Genomic DNA, 21,324 nt, shown 5'->3' with positions numbered 1-21,324 from the left:
GCCTTCATTGAAAAAATATTTCGCAATGATCATGCAGAGCTGGCTCCACCCTTACAAGAGCATGAAGAATGCTGGTACCTTCCATCCTTTGGGGTATATCACCCACGGAAGCCAAACCAAATAAGAGTGGTATTCGATTCAAGTGCCAAACATAACGGCGTATCTCTGAACGACGTCCTTCTCACCGGTCCGAACCTGACCAATAATCTGGTGGGAGTGCTCATGAGATTCAGAAAGGAGCCAGTTGCCATTACTGCTGACATTGAACAAATGTTCCATTGCTTTATCGTGCGGCAAGATCATAGAATCTACCTCAGGTTTCTTTGGCATAGAGACAATGACACCAGCAAAGAAATGGTTGAATGCCGCATGAAGGTGCACGTGTTTGGTAACAGTCCTTCACCTGCAGTTGCTACATATGGCCTACGTAGGGCTGCCTTAGATGGCGAGTCAGAATTTGGGGAACATGCCAGAAACTTTGTCGTCAGAGACTTCTATGTGGACGACGCACTCAAATCCTTCCCTACAGCAGAGGAGGCCATAGATCTGCTCAAAAGGACACAAGGTATGCTTTCAAAGTCTCGTCTAAGGTTACATAAGATAGCCTCTAACTGTGCTGCCGTAATGAAAGCCTTCCAGCCCAGCGATCATGCCACAGAATTCAGAGATTTGAATCTAGGGATAGACAATCCACCAGTACAGAGAAGTCTGGGCCTGAGGTGGGACTTAGCAAATGACTCCCTTGGATTTCAAGTTAACTGTGCAGATAAACCATTTACTAAACGGGGAGTTCTCTCAGTGGCGAACAGCCTATATGATCCCCTGGGATTTGTGGCACCTTTGACTGTACAAGGCAAATTCCTGTTAAGACAGTTCTCAGAGTCTGTATCTGACTGGGATGCTCCACTGCCCTCTTACAAACAACAAAAGTGGGAGTTGTGGAAGGAATGCTTGCATGCATTAGACAGTATTCACATACCAAGGTGTTACACTCCAACATCCCTTACAGCCACCCGGAGGAGAGAAATCCACATCTTCTCAGATGCGTCTACTGAAGCCATCGCAGCTGTTGCTTATTTAAAGGTAATAGACTATTCCAATCAAGCACATGTTGGATTTCTGTTTGGAAAGGCAAAATTAGCTCCAAAACCTGAGCACACCATTCCTAGGCTCGAACTTTGTGGGACTGTGCTAGCCGTAGAGATTGCGGACTTTATACAACGTGAGCTGGATATTCGGGTGGATGACATTCAATTTTACACAGACAGTAAGGTTGTCCTGGGTTACATCTACAACCAGTCAAAACGCTTCTACGTTTATGTCAGTAACCGCATCGAAAGGGTTAGAAGATCCTCTAAACCTGAACAGTGGCACTATGTTCCATCTCATCTCAATCCCGCAGATTGCGCCACCAGACCGGCATCTGGAAGAGTCTCTGCAACTTCTTCTTGGTTGACAGGTCCAGAGTTTCTGCTGAACCAGAATGAAGAAACTCCTATCCAAGACGTCTTCAGTCTCCAGGACCCTCATGAAGATCCAGAGATTCGGCCTGAAGTTAGTACCTTCATCACCAAGTCTGAAAGGAGCGCTGGCTTGGGCTGTCATCGCTTTGAACGCTTCTCTAGATGGTCAAGACTCATTCACATCATTGCAAGGTTAGTCCACATTGCTCATTGTTTTCATGCTGAGAAGCATAACACTGACTGTCGCAGTTGGCACCTGTGCCATAAACCTCTAACGGCAGAAGACATTATTCTAAGTGAATTGCTTGTGATACGTAACGTACAGCAGAGTGCCTTTAAAATGGAACTGAAATGTATACATGACAAGCAAGATATACCAAAAGGCAGCCCCATTGTCAACTTGAAACCAGTAATTGATGATCGTGGCATGCTGAGAGTTGGTGGTCGCCTAAACAAGGCTAAGCTAGAGATTGCAGAAATGAATCCCCTCATTATTCCTGCCAAACACCACGTTACTACATTGCTGATACGGCATTATCATGAAAGAGTCCAGCATCAAGGACATTTCACTGAGGGAGCTTTAAGAGCCGCAGGTCTTTGGATAGTGGGAGCAAAAAGACAGGTTGCTCATATTATTCACCATTGCATTAACTGTCGCAAGGCGAGAGGAAAATTACAACATCAACAAAAGTCTGATTTGCCAGTTGATAGGACAAGCACCGAACCACCGTTCACTTATGTTGGTCTGGACGTTTTTGGGCCATGGACAGTCACTGCACGTAAGACCAGAGGTGGTCATGCAGAAAGCAAACGATGGGCAGTGTTGTTTACATGCTTAAGTGTACGTGCTATACACATTGAAGCAATAGAATCCATGGACGCTTCTAGCTTCATCAATGCTTTAAGACGATTCCTCGCCATCAGAGGACCAGTAAAGCAAAAAAGATCTGACTGTGGAACCAACTTCATAGGAGCCTGTCGAGAGTTGCAAATTGACTCTAAACCAGTTCAAGACTACTTAGCCAATAATGGTTGTACATGGATCTTTAACCCCCCGCATGCCTCTCATATGGGCGGTTCATGGGAAAGAATGATAGGCATCACCCGCAAAATATTGGACTGTATGCTGATGGACTCAAACTTCTCAAGGCTCACCCATGAGACTTTGACTACCTTCCTGGCTGAGGTATCCGCTATTGTCAACTCAAGACCTCTTGTACCTGTATCTATGGATCCAGAATCCCCTGCCATTCTTACTCCAGCAACTCTTCTCACTCAGAAGTTTGGATCTGTTCCTAATCCACCTGAAGAGTCTTCTTCTAGTAACATATATGTGAAACAGTGGAAGCACGTTCAACATCTGGCCAACTGTTTCTGGAGCAGGTGGAAAAAAAAGAGTACTTAACGCTTCTGCAAGCACGTAGAAAGTGGCAACAGGTCAAGCCAAACTTACAGATAGGAGATCTTGTACTCATGAAAGACCAGAACATGGAAAGAAACTCCTGGCCCATGGGACTCATCTCAAAGGTCTTCATCAGTGAAGATGGCAAAGCTCGCAAGGTGGAAGTGACCATCGCAAAACAAGGCCATCCCAAATCCTTTATCAGGCCTGCATCTGAGATTGTTCTCCTCTTACCTGTAGAGAAATTATTCTTTACTTGAGGAACTTTATTCCTGGCAACCAGAAGACTCAAGGCGTTGGACTGTTCCAGTTCACCATTTCCAGTATGTTCTTTTGTTTGTTTTTTGTCTTTCAGGTTCCAACATTTCAAGGACATTTTGTAGTTGCATATATAGTGAAATCCAAGGATTTCAGACGGGGAGTGTGCTGTTCCAGCCTTTATTCTTGTATTCTACAATTGTGTTTGCATTATCTTATCATTTACTATGTTGTGTAACGCTGCCACCCTGTGGTTATTCTTATAATACCATTTATAGTGTGTTATGTAAATTTCCATTGCATTGCTCTCCTCCCTCTTTTGTGACATCACATCCTCTGTAAGGTCCTCCGTACTTCCTCTTTGTGGCAGACCTTCAAGCTGGTGAGAGCTATTCTTTTTGACCTCTAATATCCTCCCAGCGTACCCTCATTTCCCTGCATTTGTTTTCAAGGCAAATCAATAAATGATCAAAGCTTCACCATTGTATTCTCCTCACTGGATCTTCACATGCAACTGGTGCCTATATCTGGAGATATTAGTGAGTTCAGCTATCTACCATTGCTTGTACAGGGGCTATCACTCACAACCAATCAGGGGATAATCTCTAACGTACATCTGTGGCAGAATAGGGCATGTTCTGTAAACTACATGATGCAAATCCTCAAACAATCTATGTTAATTCCAGGTTGTGAGGCAATGTAGTGCAGACAGAATGAGTCTGACCTGTGCTGTTCTGCCTTTTCCCCATCTCTGTGAATGCACATCTTTTCTCTCCATGTATGCAGAGCGGACAAACTCCTCCGAATGTGAATTTGGTGCTCAACACTCCATACATCTGCCCCCTCCCACAGCATGATGTGTGTCACAGAGAAGCTGCATCCCCCCTCCCATCTTCTATACACTATTACTCCAGACCAGGGATCAGCAACCTGAAGCTGTTGTGAAACTACAACTACTAGCATGCTCCTTTCACTTCGGTGGGAGTTCAGCCAAGCAGGTGTGAAACTACATCTCCCATCATGCACACCTGCTTGGATAGGAGCAGGCTAGGAGTTGTAGTTTCACAGCACCTGGAGTGCTGGTGGTTGCTGATCCCTGCTCTAGATGGATATTTATAGGTGACTGAGGAGATTTTGGAACATTTACAGCCCCTGTAGGGCAGGCACAAGGTTATTCCGGAGAGCTAGAAGGTGAGGAATATATATGTATATAATATATATGTATATAATTGGCTGCAGTGGTCACGTCTGTGTCGGGACTTTGTTTCTGCTGCAGGAAGGGGCCAGGCAGCCTCAAACAGGAGAATTGTTTTGTTTTTATTTACACCATGCTAAACCATTTTATAGACATTTTCCCCTATAAATTCTAATATTTTAGCCGTCTGCAGTCACCACTAGGGGGAGCTCACTGTATAGGAATGTCAGCTAGCACCATCGAACTCAGAAGTAAATGCGTCTTCAGGAAGTTCATACGATTTCCCCCTAGTGGCACCTGCAGGAAAGATTTACGGCAAAGCCTTGGCAGACTTCTCTTGGCTATGGACTTGCCTACATGAACCACATCAGCACAGTCAGCCCATTTGGGGTAGAAGGTGTCTCGTTTGTGAAGGAAGGGGCTTTGAGCTGTGGCTTTTTACATTGTTGCTTCATATTAAAGTGGGTTTCCTACCTCACATTGCCATGACTTGATGATCGGGTAGCGGTCCAACCTCTGGAATCCCTATGATCAGAGCTGTGTTTTTTTTCCCCTGTTTTCCTCTGCACCGTGGCACACCCCATTAATCTCAATGTTTCCTGCATAGCCAGGATCGGGTAAGATCCTCTCCAATTATAAAGTGATGGCATATCCTAGCAACACGTGATCACTTTCCGAGAAACCCATTTAACTTGTTTCTCATACACCATCAACCCATTTTTTTTATTTATTTTTTTTGCTAAAAATCCAGTTTTAAGATAAACCACGACAAGTGCGATTATATACAGTCTTCATTTATACATATTACATATTCTTACATTATCGGAGCGTATTCAATACTGGTAAAATGTATCTTCAAAATTAGAAAAATAATGATAGCGTATGTAAACCCTCCAAGAAGAGATACCATAAAGTTATTTATAGGGCATTCAGCAATTTTTTTTTTCCATTTTTTTTTTTTTTTTGTTTAAAGTCACATTCAAGATAACCTGTCTGAAAATGTTTTTTTCCCCGCAGTCCAAAGATTAGAAGCCTTCACCAGACCAATGGTAGCAACACTTAATATTGCAATTTTATTTCATTTGCTCAAACAAAAACAAAAAAAGTTAGCATGTAGTAAATTTAAAATGCAACAATGGTAAAAAATAGAGATGACATGAAAAAGAAAAAAAAATAATGTGGTAAAAACAAGAAGCACGGGCAGGTGACGTTCATAAGAGGATTCCGACTCCTGCTTCACATGAGACACATGTAACATGACCGGGATGACTGAAGGAGAGATTTCAGCACCAGCACACAGATTTTATACATTCAGTTTCATTGCAATTGATGATTTTTACCCCCCTTTGGGTATATTGTGTAGATATATATATCACACAGCTTAGGTCACAGTGTTGCTAAAGAAAGCTCGCACAGAGCAGGCGGGATATCTCAAAACTTTGTAAGACACCCAACACAAACAAAAAGACATAACCCCCTTGAAATGATTATCATTTCCAGCAATTTTTTTTTTTTAAATTAGATTTTTAATAAAAATTAAGCTAGAAAATTTTAGATTTTTTTTTTTTAAAGAAAACAAAAAACCACCCTCTATAATTTATATTACGGAAATCTCTAATGATCTAGTAATAACTGGTGGCTATCCTTTAGTGTTAGCAGATATGAGAATATGGGGGTACTGCAAGAACATTTTGGAGGGGGGAACTAAAAAGTAACTGATATATCACATGAGATGTGAATGCAAGATGGAAAGACAATTGATTACTCTAGAACTGAAAGATCAGGTTTCTTTTTTTTTTCTCCTTTTTTTTTTTAGACCAAGGCACAAAAACGCATAGTGCATAAAACCGGTATCATTCAAAAACACGGGGCGGGACCGTCCTCCCCGTCATGGGTTGTTCATATACTTTGGACTGATCGTCGTCGTAACAAAATGTTGGCTTTAGTCAGGGAGCTGAAGGAAATGACCCGTGGGATCACATACATTGGCTGAACTCTTACAGCGGAAATGTCCACAGAAATGAACAGATAGTGGATGACAAATCCTCACGTGAGCCGGTCCTGGACAAGCCTGTCCCAAATAGTCCACAGTTCCATTACTTCCTACCATGCACGGCAGTTTATTTTATTTTTTTAGGAGGATGGGAGAGGGGTAATAGTGGCAGCTTGCACATTGAGATACTGGTTGAATCTTTTTTTTTTTCGGTTTGGAATATCTATGGCCTTCGGTACAACATAGTAGATCGAGGTCCATATCTTCCAAGCTTGTAGAGGCATCTTGCTTTGGTGTCCAGCACTTGCTAGGGGAAGGTTTCCTATTTTATGAGCTGCAGTAATATCCCATATATCCATAGGATCTCAGAGGTTCCATGTCAGTATGGCACAATTCCAACCAAGACTTCCAACATTACCAACGTCCTTCTTGAATCAGACATCCCACCAGAGTCACTTTAGCTGGTGACTTCCTTCAACTGCAGGAACCTTCAAATTCCAGACTAACTTTCCCTTCCGGCATAGAAAAACCTCAGTACCATCCAATCCGTCATCAGAGTCATGAACGAAAGGGCAGAACGTAAAGCCAGGTCATCATGGAGAAGAAGGTTACAAGAAGATGGCCAAGAGAAGCTTATCTTAGATAATGGAGAGGTCTGGGACAGCCCGCTATCTGGACATGCACTTTTTAAATTTTTCTAGGTGCTGAGGATCCTACAATATTTTTCTCCGCATGCACGGTAAAGTAAATCTCTAATCATAGCGCTAATGGGTTTCTGGTTTTCTGATTTGGTAGAAGCGTTAACTTAAGAAAGGCTTTCCCTATTCTTTCACGCCCGTCACAGACACTTGGCTTGTCTTCTCGTCAACAAAACGACAAACACAAGTTGCCCTCTGCCAAAGTATCAAAAAAATTAGGTAGAAAATTAAAACGTTCTCAAGGTGCAACACTACGCCCCTGACCCTAACGTCTCCTAAATATCGGGCCGGTGACTGGGCTTCCCCGAGAATAACTTAAAAGAAAATATATATATATATATGAGTGTGGTGCCCAGAATGTAGCGATAGTCTACACGGTGTGGGTGCTTCAAAAACCAAAAAATGATCAGATATCCTAGGAAGACGAACCTGAGTTACACTTGCAGTCAACGATCGGATAACTTGCTTGACTCGACACTTCTCTCCTCTGGAATACGTTATTGAAGGGCAATGCTTTTCTTTTTGAGGTGGTTGGATTCTCGTATATATGCCAGCTCATTGGACAGGAGAAAAATATTAAAAATAATCAGGAAATAGGAACTTCTGCATAATTGTTCAGTGTGTTTTTTTTTTTTTGTTTTTTTTAAAGACCATCACTCTTGAGGTGCAAGAAGGGGGAAATTTAAAGGCAGAAAACCAGGAGAGATTCTGTATACATCCAAAACTGAAGTTTCTGAAAGGTCTTTATTTGCGGTTCCCAGGTTGCAGGATTCTCAGACTTCCTTTAAAACATCTTAGAAAAAAAGGAGAAGTCCTTTCTAATCAGGGCACTGCGTCGCCTCCCTTCAGTCTTTTCTATGTACTGTTTGATTTTCCGAGCTCTTGCCGGATGGCTAAAATAGGAGGAAGAAAAACAAAAACACGTACGTTAGAAAACCATGAGACGGTACGTGAAATGTCTTATCGTTAACCCCTTCTACCCCAGGCCAGTTTTTGCCCTCCTGTGCAGGCCATTTTTTTGCTAATCTGACATGTGTCACTATGTGGTAATAACTTTGGAACACTTATTAATCATTAGTCATTCTGAGATTGTTTTCTCCTGACACATTGTACTTCATGATAGTCAAATTTTAGTCAATATATTTTACCTTTATTTATGAAAAAAAATCTAATTTACAAAAAAAAAATCATTAAAATTCACAATTTTCAAAATTTTGATTTCTCTGCTTTTAAAATAGAAAGTGATACCTCCTAAAATATTTATTACTTAACATTCCCCATATGTCTACTTTATGTTGGCAACATTTCGTAAATGTCATTTAATTTTTTTATGGACATTAGAAGGCTTAGAATTTTAGAATCATTCCTTAAAGGGTTTCTATCACTTCGTATGACATAATTAGCTGTCAGACACTAGCGATCTGCTAGTGTCTGCTCTGGCCAACCATCCTACTATAATCACTTGTGGGGCAGCGGTTTTGCTAAAAAACTAACTTTTATAAATATGCTAATGAGCCTCTAGGTGCTATGTGGGCGTCATTAGCACCTAGAGGCTCCGTCTACCTTCATACACAGCCGCCGCCCAGCGCGTCCCTCCAGCCCGCCCATGTCCTCCTCCGTGTGACGCAGCGGCCGAATTCTCACGCATGCGCCGTGCGCGGCTGTATTCGGCGCATTTGAGATGTGAGCTCGGAGCGGTCAGACATTCAATGCGCATGCGCCGTGCGCGGCTGTATTCGGCGCATGCGCATTGAATGTCTGACCGCTCCGAGCTCAGACATCTCAAATGCGCCGAATACAGCCGCGCACGGCGCATGCGCGAGAATTCGGCCGCTGCGTCACACGGAGGATCGCATTCATCAGGAGATGGGCGGGCTGGAGGGACGCGCTGGGCGGCGGCCGTGTATGAAGGTAGACGGAGCCTCTAGGTGCTAATGACGCCCACATAGCACCTAGAGGCTCATTAGCATATTTATAAAAGTTAGTTTTTTAGCAAAACCGCTGCCCCACAAGTGATTATATTAGGATGGTTGGCCAGAGCAGACACTAGCAGATCGCTAGTGTCTGACAGCTAATTATGTCATACGAAGTGATAGAAACCCTTTAAGATATAAGAAAATTTCCAAAACCAACTTTTTAAGGACCAGTTCAGGTCTGAAGTAACTTTTTGGGGCCTACATAGTGGAAGCCCTCATAAAATGAACCCATTGTAGAAACTACACCCCTCAAGTTACTCAAAACCGATTTTAAAAACTTTGTTAACCCTTACGTATTCCACAAGAATTAAAGGAAAATGGAGATACAATTTCAAAATTTCACTTTTCTGACAGATTTTACATTGTAATCCATTTTTTTTCTTTAACACAGAGGGTTAACAGTCAAACAAAACTCAATATTAATTACCCTGATTCTGGTTTACATAAACACCACACATATGGTCACAAAGTGATGTAAGGGCACGGGGCAGGGAGCAGAAGGAAAGAAGCGCCATATAGTTTTTATAGGCATATTTTGCTGAACTGGTTTTTAGATGTCATGTCCCATTTGAAGCCCCCCTGATCCACCCTTACAGTGACCCCATTTTGTAAACTAGGGGATAAGGTGCCAGTTTTATTGGTACTATTTTGGAGTACATATGATTTTTAATTGCTCTATATTATGTTTTTTGTGAGGCAAGGTAACCCAAAAATGGCTGTTTTGGCACAGTTTTTATTTTTTACAACATTCTTCCGACGGGGTAGATCATGTGCTATTTTTATAGAGCAGGTTGTTACAGACGCAATGATATCAAATATGTCTAATTTCTTTGTTTGTTTCAGTTTTATATACCGTAATAAAACATTTTTGAAAAAAAAATATATATATGTTTGTGTCTCCATTTTCTAAACGCCATATTTTTTTTATTTTTCTGCCGATAGTCTTGTGCAGAGGTTCGTTTTTTGCAGGAAGAGTTGACGTTTATTGGTACCATTTTTGGGTACATATGCTTTTTTTTGATCATTCATTATTACACATAAAGGGGCAAGGTGACCAAAAAATTGGTTGTTTTGGCACAGTTTTTTTTTTTTTTTACAGCATTCACCTGACATTTTTATAGAGCAGATCGTTACGGACGTGGCAATACCTAATAGGTATATATTTTTTAATTTATTTCACTTTAAACACAATAGCATTTTTTAAACAAAAAAATGATGTTTTAATGTCTCCATGTTCTGAGAGCTATAGTTTTTTGTTTTTTTTTTTGAGCGATTTTCTTATGTAGGGGTTCATTTTTTGCGGGATGAGGTGACTTATTGGTACTATTTTGTGGGACATACGCCATTTTGATCACTTGGTTTTGCACTTTTTGTGATGTAAGATGAAAAAAAAAAAATTTGGGGCTTTTTTTTATGATGTTTATCGGACAGGGTGTATTATGTGATATATTTATAGAGCCGGTCGTTAAGGATGCGGTAATACCTAATGTGTATTTTTTCTATTATAAAATCAGGCGAAAGGGGAATTTCTTTTTTTTTAATTAAAAACACAAAAATATATATATATATATATATATATATATATATATATAGTGTCTCACTCTGGGACTTTTGAGGGACTGATTGAGGGACTGATCCCCTCTGCAATGCATTACAATACATCTGTTACACAGAGTAATACACTAACAGGTTGCCTAGGAGACAAGCCTGGGGCTTGATCTCCTCGGCCCCCATAGAAGGCAGGCCCCGATGCCATGCAAGGCATTGGGCAGCCTCTGCACGGCATTGGGGTGCCTTCTCACCCATCGGGTACCCGCCACAGCAGCGCCGGCGGATACAGCAGGGGCCCGGCTATCAGGGACTGCCGGGAGCCTGCATTGATTGGGCGCGCACTTGCCGCCATGACGTACTATTAACTTATATGTCGGGAAGGGGTTAAACAAGATGATCACAACAATTAGTTCTGAGTGCAAAGAAAGCAAGGGTGCTTAAAGGGGTTTTACCATCACATACAATGTGGGCATATCCCTAGGATATGCCCCCATTGTCTGATAGGTGTGGGTAACACCTCTGGGACCCGCACCTACAACGGGAGCGGAGCGGGAAGATGAATGGAGGGCGAACTGCGCGTGCACAGCCGCCCTCCATTCATTTCAATGGGGCCGCCGAAAATAGCCGAGCGATGGCTCGGCTATTTCCGTCTGCCCCATAGAGATGAATGGGAGCAGGGGCTGCACGTGCGCGGTGCGCTCCCATTTACTTGTATGGGAGCAGCGCTTGGTGGTGGATGGACCCCAGGAAACCCGGGGTCCTCCAGCCACAGCTCTCCCCGCTCCATTCTCCTTGTACCTATCAAACAATGGGGGCATACCCTAGCGATATCTCCCCATTGTATGTGATGGGAATACCCATTTAAAGGGATTTTCTGAGTGTAAGATACTGATGACATCCTCAGGAATGGTCATCAATATCATTGTTATTTAAATGAAAGTGCCATTAAGAGAGAGTCTGATGTGTTGGGGTAGAGAGTCGCAGAGAAGGGAGAGGAGTGAAATCTTGTACACGATCGAGTGAAGGAGGTCCTGTGAGGATCAGAGATTACGTGTGGGGATGTATCTGAGAAGCAGGTTAGAGATGTAAGGAGGAGACTGGATGTGGACCGACTTATATGGAGTTAATATCTTGCACTGAATTCGCTGGGCAATGGAGGGCCAGTGAAAGGATTGGCAGAGGAGTAACGGGGAGAGAGGTGGATTAAGCGGACAGAGGAGTTATAGATTGGAGGGGTGTGAGTGCGCTAGATGGGAGGCCACAGAGGAGGATGTTGCAGTAGTCCAGGCGGGAGATGACAAGGGCATACACTAGCATTTTACTTGACTCGGGGGTGAGGAAGTAGCAAATACAAGAGATGTTCTTTAGTTGAAATCGGCGGGTGGAGGTGAGGGGTTGAAGGACAGGGCAGAATCCAATGTTATTACCAGGCAGGAGACTTGAGAGAGCATGGCGCTGTTACCTGTAATGGAGAGGTCAGGTAGGGGGGGCTGAGTGACATGGAGGGAAGAGAAGAATTCAGTTTTCTCCACATTGAGTTTTAAGAAGTGGGAGGAGAAGAATGAAGCACCCTGCCCAATTAGCTGCTTGAAGACGTCACGGCACTCCAGTAAGCACTGCAGCTACTCCGCACCGTACACTGTATAGCGGCTTTGCTTGGTATCGTAGCTAACGACCATTTACTTGAATGGGACTGAGCTACACCCACACCATGTGACCGATGAAAATGATGTCACTGGTCTAGGACGAGGTGCTCCCTGGCCTCTTCAAACAGTGTCCAGGCGGTGGTGCCAGGGGTCGGACCCTTCCCTATCAGATAATAAGGGCCTATCCTGAAAAACCCCTTTAAAGAGGACCTTTCACCTGTATAAACTATGGTAACTGAGTATGCTGCCATGTAGAGCGGCGCCCGGGGATCTCACTGCACTTACTATTATCCCCGGGCGCCGCTCCGTTCTCCCGTTATAGGCTCCGGTACCTTTGCTTCTTAAGTTATAGTAGCCGGTGTCTGCCCTTGTCCTGTGGGCGTCTCCTTCTCCTAGGCTGCAGCGCTGGCCAATTGCAGCGCACAGCTCACAGCCTGGGAGGTTTTTTTCTCCCAGCCTGTGAGCTGTGCGCTGCGATTGGCCAGCGCTGCAGCCTAGGAGAAGGAGACGCCCACAGGACAAGGGCAGACACCGGCTACTATAACTTAAGAAGCAAAGGTACCGGAGCCTATAACGGGAGAACGGAGCGGCGCCCGGGGATAATAGTAAGTGCAGTGAGATCCCCGGGCGCCGCTCTACATGTCAGCATACTCAGTTACCATAGTTTATACAGGTGAAAGGTCCTCTTTAAGTGCTGCCATGACACTTTCTCTCTGCTCAGTCTGACCATCTCCCTTTTTGGATGCTGGATAACAGGGGTTTCAGTGTACGGACAAATGTGTGAATGAAATGACTGCGCTCTTTTTTAGGTACGTACCGTCAATGAGCTCTTCTTTCAGTTTTGCTAGTTCTTTTCTCATCTCTTCTAAAATATCCTGATAGGAGAGAAGGAAAAAAAAAAAAAAAAAAAAAGTGCATATATTTAACTGAACAGTCACAAACATCTCCCAGAAAAACTAGCAATTGGCGGCACAGGATCAAACATGGCAATCTGAGTGGCAGGTAACAGTATGACACTTGTAGGAGACGTTTCGGGGATTGTACGGTTGCTTTAAAACAGATCACCTGGCCTGACGCTTCACTGTTGCATATGGCGCATCACAGCAGGAAATGCTACAGTTTTTACGTTCAAAATAACCTCCCCAAAAAACATATATTTCAAACAAAAATCAAGACCCTTGCTCAGCAGGGACAAGAAACCCGAGTAGTCTGCTCTTAAACACAAAAAAAAACGGATCCTGACGGAAACTTGTAAAGCGGTGGGAAAAAAAAAGTACACTTAACCATGACAGAAGCCCCATTAAATACCTATGGATCCATTAATAGGATAGCCAAGCGAGATGAGCAGGCCTTTATACACTTTCTGCCTTCTTGAGCGTCCACTGAAAGGGGTCAGGCACGGTGGAGCCTGCTGCAATTTTGCTGTAGATGTGCAAAAGGGTGCAATCCATAGGAAAGCTGGCTCCACCGCACCTACCCTCTTGCATTAGATATATGGCTGTACCCGACTATCAAGGATACACTTTATTCTATCAAATACATTTAAATGTAGCCAGCGATATTCTGACACCATTAAAGGGAGTCTGTCACCTGTCTTTCACCAATATAACTAAGAGCACTGCCCCATAGAAGATTGCATACACATCCCAAGCATACCTGCGTGCACTATGTGTCTGTATATTCCACATCCAGGAAAAGCACTTTTATTCTGCTGGAAACCTAAGTGCCCAAAGCAAACCAGACTGGGCTGCTTTAGTTGCTCATATCTTGGGATTGGTAGCCGCTAGAAATATGGCCTTGTTTGAAAGCTGGCATTCCAACCTTTCAAACGATATCAGAATCATAGCATTATATCCACTATATCAGAAGATATAGCCGTTAGAAAATAGAGTCAGGAGTGAAAGCTGTTTCTACTTTCACTGTCAGCCGGGCACTTGGGAGCAGTTTTCCAGCAGAATAAAAGCACATAGTGCACGCAGGTATGCTCGGGATGTGCACGCAGGTATGCTCGGGATGTGCACGCAGGTATGCTCGGGATGTGCACGCAGGTATGCTCGGGATGTGCACGCAGGTATGCTCGGGATGTGCACGCAGGTATGCTCGGGATGTGCACGCAGGTATGCTCGGGATGTGCACGCAGGTATGCTCGGGATGTGCACGCAGGTATGCTCGGGATGTGCACGCAGGTATGCTCGGGATGTGCACGCAGGTATGCTCGGGATGTGCACGCAGGTATGCTCGGGATGTGCACGCAGGTATGCTCGGGATGTGCACGCAGGTATGCTCGGGATGTGCACGCAGGTATGCTCGGGATGTGCACGCAGGTATGCTCGGGATGTGCACGCAGGTATGCTCGGGATGTGCACGCAATCTCTTATGGGGCAGTGCTCTTAGTTAAATTGGTGAAAATAAGGTGACAGACTCCCCTTTAACTAAATTCATAGAGTATACTGGAATTTTTTTTAAGGGTTTAACCCTTTAATTAAATATATATTTTGTCAGCCCCCCCCCCGCCCCCAGCAAAAAAACAAAAACAGCCAATGGTCTAGAATGAGGGCAGTTGGAGGCCCCTGTATCAAACACAAGGAGGCTTGCAGTCTCGCTCTCTCCTACCTGTTTCAGTCTGTCGTAGTCCAAGGATTCGGACTGCACCCCGTTGGCACTTGGCTGCCCTGATGGTGTAGACTTTGGTCTGTGCAGACAAATTAAATAAATTGTTTCACAATTAACCCGATTACAGACTCCTACAGACAGACCTACTGAGTTCATCCTCTCATACCCCACCGCAGTATGAACAGACCGTAACGGAGAGGGGCAACTACATAATCTACTATAGAAATAAAATAGAAAAACAAAGATTTTCTCCTAAAAAAATAAAATAAAGTGTAAAAATATATACGAAAAGCCTAATAAAAAAATAAAAAAAAAACAAATATAATAAATATTCCTTCTGTGCAGGGAAAAGTCTCAAGGGACTCATTCTCAGGATGAGACCCCCACTGTTCGCAATGTTATGGCTTAAAGAGTAACTAAAATGTTGTATACATTTTTGTTAACCTGTCCCTAATGCCCTAACACTTTGTGTAATACAGGTTCTTAATGTATTTTTATTACTCCATTTAATGAAGGGAGAGAAATGGCTAACAAAATACACACGTGACATGCCCCTGTATAAAACTACACACATGACACATGCCCTTGTATAGCAGTTGCTTTCTGAAACAAAAAGCAAAGTCTGTAGCAATAAAACAGGCAGATCTGTCGTACCTGGAGATAACGGGGGATTTGCTACCATTTATCGTGTTGGTTCGTTCCCAAGGCTTTCTTGCAGGTTCTGTATAATATGAAAGATAAAGTTATAAAACTAACACAAGAGAGGACTGATGGGTTTTTGAGGCACTGTGCAATTACCCAAAACCATTACGTGAAGTCATGACATGTCTGGTCCGTACCTGGTGTGCCAGCAGAGGGCGCTTTTGGAGGTGTGGGCTCTTGCTCCTCCTGCATTGCAAATACACAAAAAATAAAAAAATAAAAATCAAGAACTAGAATAATTCCCTGTAGTGCTTCCGTGGCCTTCCCCTCCCCTTGCCTCCATTCCAAATCTACCAGATTACGGAACTATTCAAGTGAACGGGTCCGCGTCCGTGGCACGGTGCACACGCGGCCTGTGCCGGTATATTGCAGACCCGCTGTTTGTGGGCCCCAATACGGGCCCGGACGGCACACGATGCAGTCTGACCCAGTAATAATAATAATAAATGAGCAGCACCATGACTGCAGGATCAGACTTTGTAGTCTATGGAGACACATCAGTCTGCATAGGAGCTGTATACACAGATTTCTTTTCGTTAAGACATTTTGCAGGTTTAAAGGGCTGTAAAATACAACATGGCTGCTTCCATTCAGACACAGCGACACATCTACTCATAGGTTATGTCTGGTACCGCAGTTCAGGAGCTGTAATACCATACATTACCTGCGGGGTGCTAGTTCTTGAAGAAAATAGCCATTTTATTTTAACCCTGGACACACTTTTTTTGCAAAGATGTACATACTCCAAAGGTGTAAACCTGTGTATAAACATAGGGGGCAGGAGACAAGTGTGTCTCAACATCTCTGCTTGCTGTCTGTAAATAGATGAAAAAAACTAGACCTGATCACTGAAGGGTTGTTAGAATATGTCAATATAAATAACAGCTCAGATTCTGCCGAAAGCAGAAACCAGCCAACAGTGATAAAAAAAATAAAAAAATAAATCAATGTTTGCATTTGCTGACTGCAAGCAGAGATCTCAGGAACGGAATGGAGATGAAACAAAGTATATTAAAAAGCTGCAGAACTTCTGATCATTTCAGGGTATTGAGATAAAGGGGGACGGTTTCAGGGTTTCTACTCAGACACTTGCACATTTCTGCACTTCCCACTCACCGTCTTCTCTTCTTTTGCATCAGGTTCTATGGTTGGTGCTTTTTCTACAATTCGTCTTCTACATATTGTAAAGGAAAATTTGTTTAGTTGGGACAGTTAGTGCAGTTGTACGTATTACTATAGGTTTTACAGCACTGCCATAAATAGATAGCAATACATTAACCACTTTGCCCAAAAAAATCTCCCTTCCCCCTATGTGGTACTTCCATGAGGCATGTGATTTGTCTTAGTATTCCACATGAATTCTTAACAAATGATCATGCAGTTCGGTGTCGGAACTATTTCTTTAGCTTTCTGTGGTATAAAACGTTCACCAGAATTTGCCTGGAATGCTGTATAACAGACCCCGCTCTCAATAGGCGACAACCGTAGCTCTCCATCATTCTGTGCTGCTGTTGTCACTGGAATCCTCTGGGACATCAATTCATGTTGATAATTTGAGGCCCTACGGTTATGCATGTTGCCCCCCCCCCCCCCCCCCCCTCCACATTTTAATGATCTCTGTGCAGCACAGTTGCTTTGATGCTGACAGGGAGTACTGTAGAATGGAATACCAAGGAAAAGGACTTCATCTCCCACTGAAGATTTCTATACATGGAAATTAACTCCACAATTCTCAAGACTACTGTACTACATGCAGTGGCATACCGCCAATAGAGGCAGGGTACGCCACTGCTATGGGGCCCGCGGCACCGGGGGGCCCGGAGCGCTCAGAAGGCCCCGCTCACTGCAACTGCGCTCACTGCAGGCTCAGAGGCGGTCTGCCCACTTATAATTGGCTCCCAGCGCCGCCGATAATACACGCCCCCCCCCCGTCTGACTTCTCATTGAATGTGCGCTCCCTAGGACCCAGCCGCGCTCCCTCGGCTCATGCGTCTGCTGCGCCCGCACTGCTTCACATACTGGGCCAATCAGCATTAGCAGTGTGTTAAGATCCTTCTGCTGATTAGCCCAGCCAGTGCAGGCAGCAGGCGCGCACCCAGCATGGAAGAACTTTAGGCTGGGTTCACACTTGAGCGTTTTACAGCGCGTTCAAACACGCTGTAAAATGCTCAACACATGAAAACCAATGCTTCCCTATGGCCCTGGTTCTCACTTGAGCGTTTTACAGCGCGTTTGAACGCGCTGAAAAACGCCCTACGCTCAAACAAGTTCTTGAGCTTCTTTGGGGCGTTTTGACGCGCGTTTGTGGCCATAGGACACTGCAGGCAATCACACAAACGCGCGTTTACTATTGCAAAAAACGCGCATAAAAACGCGCGACAAAAACGCGCGTTAAACGCACATATCAAATACGCTCAGGTCTGAACCCAGCCTTAGAGTGAGTTGTGCTGCCTGCCCGCCGGCCTCGACAAACGCCAGTGCCACCCAAAACAGTCACCTCACAGCCAGTCCGGACCTGTGCCACTGCCAGCCCGTCCACACAGTAGGACTGCCCCAGCCACTATCTTTACAACCGGGATCATTAATGAAAAAAATGTCTGTATTAATAGTCTCTCTTAGTACTGGCGTAACTAGAAATGACTGGGCAGTGGGCCCCACAGGAAATTTTTGAACGGGCCCCCCCCCCCCCCCAGCTGTTTGGCACCTCTGTCCGGCAGAGACACTTGACTTCTTCCCTAATACAGTCCAAATTCTAATTATCGTCCAAAAGACAAGTCATGGAAATATATGTATACTGTAGTATGATATTTTGACAGTAAAGGTAAGAATAAAGGTCTTCTGGTTAGTACAGTATACTTTCTATATTTCCATGACTTGTCTATTGGACGATAATTGGACTGTATTAGGGAAGTCAAGTGTCTCTGCTGGTCAGAGGTGCCGGACAGCTGGGAGGGGGGCAATTCAAAAATTTCCTGTGGGGCCCAGTCATTTCTAATTACGCTAGTGCTAATAGAGACTGTATAAAACGTTCCAGTTCCAGAACTTCATGTATAGGATTTTCTGAGGGCAGCAGCAAGCAGAGTTCCTGTGGGGGTGGGCGGTACTGTAGGCTCATAGAGGACTCAGGAATGTGCCCCCCCCCTCGCCCCCCCATGAACTCTGCTTGCTGTTAAAGGGAACCTGTCACCTCAAAAACACAAATAAAACCGCCAGCATTAGTCGTCCCCATTCTGTTCATAATTAGAGATGAGCAAATGTCATATTTTAAAATTCGTTCAGGCTTCGTTTGGTGGTAAATAGTGAATTGCATTATGGATTCCGTTACCATGGACCATAATGCAATTCCATGACGGAATGCATAACTGAATGCCTTTATAGGCAGCTTTATAGGCATCCCATTATTCATTCTGTCATAATAGAAGTCTAGGGCCTGCATAACGGATCCGTCCGGTTTGCGTTATGCTGGAGTCCTCAGTAGGTCATGTATACATTTCTTTATTGGCAAATGGGGGTGTGGCAAGGGAGGAGCCAGGGCAGGAGGTGGGATGGGCCAAGGTAGTGGGCGGGGTTAAGGGGCCCAATTCAGATTCTTGCTATGGGGCCCAATGATTTCTATGTACGCCCCTGACTACATGTCATCAATATTAACTCACCTTCTTGCTAATAATGCACTCATTTCTTCCATTAAACCTCCCCCAACCATTGGAAGAGGGCCATTCCCACGACTAGCTTCGGTCTTGGGAGGGCCCGAACTGGCTCCAGCAGAGCTTACACTGCTCTGATTTGACATATCATCAGTCTGGAAAACAGAGAATTAGTCATGTTAATATACATCAAAAACAACTTTTGTACACCAGTTTAGGCTACTTTCACATTCGCGTTTTCAATTCCGCTATTGAGATCCTATGACTGAAAACTCTTCCGCTTTGTCCCCAGTCATTGTCAATGGGGACAAAACTGAACTGAACGAAACTGAACTGAACGAAATGTTTGGTTGCGTCCCCATCGCAGACAGACTAACACTGAAAGCAGCGTTTTTCTGTTCGCAATTTGGTGCAGAGCAAGACGGATCCGTCCTGACACACAATGTAAGGCCTCATGCACACGGCCGTGGAACACGGACGCGAGTGGTCCGTGGTATCCCGGCCTGGCATCCTGCTTGACAGCAGGAGCGCACAGCGTCATTGGTTGCCATGACGTCGTGCGCTTCATGCCGCCGCTGCAGTACAGTAATACACTCGTATAGATCATACGAGTGTATTACTGTGGTGCAGCAGCGGCATGAAGCGCACGACGTCATAGCAACCAATGACGCTGTGCGCTCCTGCTGTCAAGCAGGATGCCAGGCCGGGATACCACGGACCACTCACGTCCGTGTTCCACGAGGCCTAAGTCAATGGGGACAGATCAGTTTTCTCTGACAATAGAAAACGGATCCGTTCCCCATTGACTTTCGATGGTGTTCATGACGGATCCGTCATGGCTATGTTAAAGATAATATAATAGATCATTCTTGCAACAGCTGTCACAATATAATAGTCTAAGAAGCTAAGGTAGAGAGGGACCCGTTTGTTAGTCCTCACAGTATACAACTGCTTTAGCAATCCCTGTGCTGCCTGCGACATGAAAGGAGCGTGTTGGTCATAAGTAATAAAGAAACTGCCTTCTTTCACCCTGAAAAACTCTAAATCTAGACCTCTGAGTATGTAATGTGAGCAGGATGTTGAAATTTGAAAAGGCTTTTAAAGTATAATTAAAAAAAAAAACTGCTCATCAATGACATCACCATAGCTAAAAAACATACTATTTTCAATATTTTACCCACCTCTGTGCAGCACAGTTGCTTTGATGCAGCCAGGGCTTGCTGTTGAATGGAAATGACTAAAGCTGCCCCGATTAGTCTCCCAAAGACACTGCCCCTGTATTAACAGCTGCATAGTCCTCTGAAAGGTAGTGCTGTAAGTACTTGCTGCCTATCTCTAATAGAAAATATACTCAAATTTTTTTATTTATTTTTATTTAGTTATGAAATTTTTTTCCATATGCAAAAAGGTATCTCCCAAGAATTAGAACCATCTCGCTAGTGCTCCTTCTTGGTAGTGGCTCCCCATCAGTCAAAATCCTGAAAGGTTCTTTTACGTGTGAATTTTTTAGGCGTTTGTATGGACTTCCACAATATTAGGCAAGTTGTCATATCTATCTGGAAAATTGCAAAAATTGTAGAATTCTCTTACCCGGGAAACTTTCCTCAGTCTGGCACCAGCCAGTGCAGCTGCCAAGCCCGATAACGGACGGTTTTCTTCTAAACTTGCGGAAGCCACAGAGAATGGAAGTGGAGGTGCAGGTGGTGGTGGAGGAGCCGGTGGAGGAGGTGCAGCCATAGGTGCAGGTGGTGGAGGTCCTGGAGGAGGTGGCGGTCCAGGAGGAGGAGGAGGTGGTGCAGGACATGATGGAGGGAGGGGAGGAGGAGGAGGTGGAGGTGGAGCAGGGGCTGACTGAGACACACTTGCACCTAGAGGAAGAGGGGGTGGGGGAGGTGGTGCTGGTGGTCCCGGAACAACACCTACAGGAAACAGGAGTAAAAGTCAAAACAAACAATACTGGTATCAACAAAAAATAAATAAATATAAACACACTAAATCCTGATCTAGTCTAGAAGATACTTAGTACTGACGGGCGCTATAAATTATACTTTTGGAAAGTCACATATTACAAAAAATGTAGAATGCCGTTAGTAAAATTAGCCAAAAATTAAAGTAAATAGAAAAATGCAACCAGATGAACCACAATAAGAGGGGATGACCCTATAATGCACCAGTGTCATAGC

At 44.2% G+C, this 21,324-nt stretch overlaps 1 protein-coding gene across 2 annotated transcripts in view; it reads right to left on the bottom strand.

The window, feature by feature from the left end:
* Positions 1-5,096: 5,096 nt before the first annotated feature.
* Positions 5,097-21,324, bottom strand: part of ENAH (ENAH actin regulator) — a 72,020-nt gene continuing 55,792 nt past the window's right edge. For both annotated transcript variants that reach the window (XM_040430561.1, XM_040430559.1), the window contains 8 exons: positions 20,732-21,060; positions 19,151-19,296; positions 16,614-16,671; positions 15,635-15,683; positions 15,450-15,516; positions 14,796-14,874; positions 13,000-13,057; positions 5,097-7,902 (listed from right to left, as the gene is read on the bottom strand). In XM_040430561.1, the coding sequence (XP_040286495.1) occupies positions 7,865-7,902; positions 13,000-13,057; positions 14,796-14,874; positions 15,450-15,516; positions 15,635-15,683; positions 16,614-16,671; positions 19,151-19,296; positions 20,732-21,060 (824 nt within the window). In that variant the 3' untranslated portion in view covers positions 5,097-7,864. The remainder of the gene's footprint in view (positions 7,903-12,999; positions 13,058-14,795; positions 14,875-15,449; positions 15,517-15,634; positions 15,684-16,613; positions 16,672-19,150; positions 19,297-20,731; positions 21,061-21,324) is intronic.

Source organism: Bufo bufo, chromosome 4, assembly GCF_905171765.1.
Source record: "Bufo bufo chromosome 4, aBufBuf1.1, whole genome shotgun sequence".
Classification (NCBI taxonomy): domain Eukaryota; kingdom Metazoa; phylum Chordata; class Amphibia; order Anura; family Bufonidae; genus Bufo; species Bufo bufo.
This window is presented reverse-complemented; position numbering and strand designations above follow the sequence as displayed.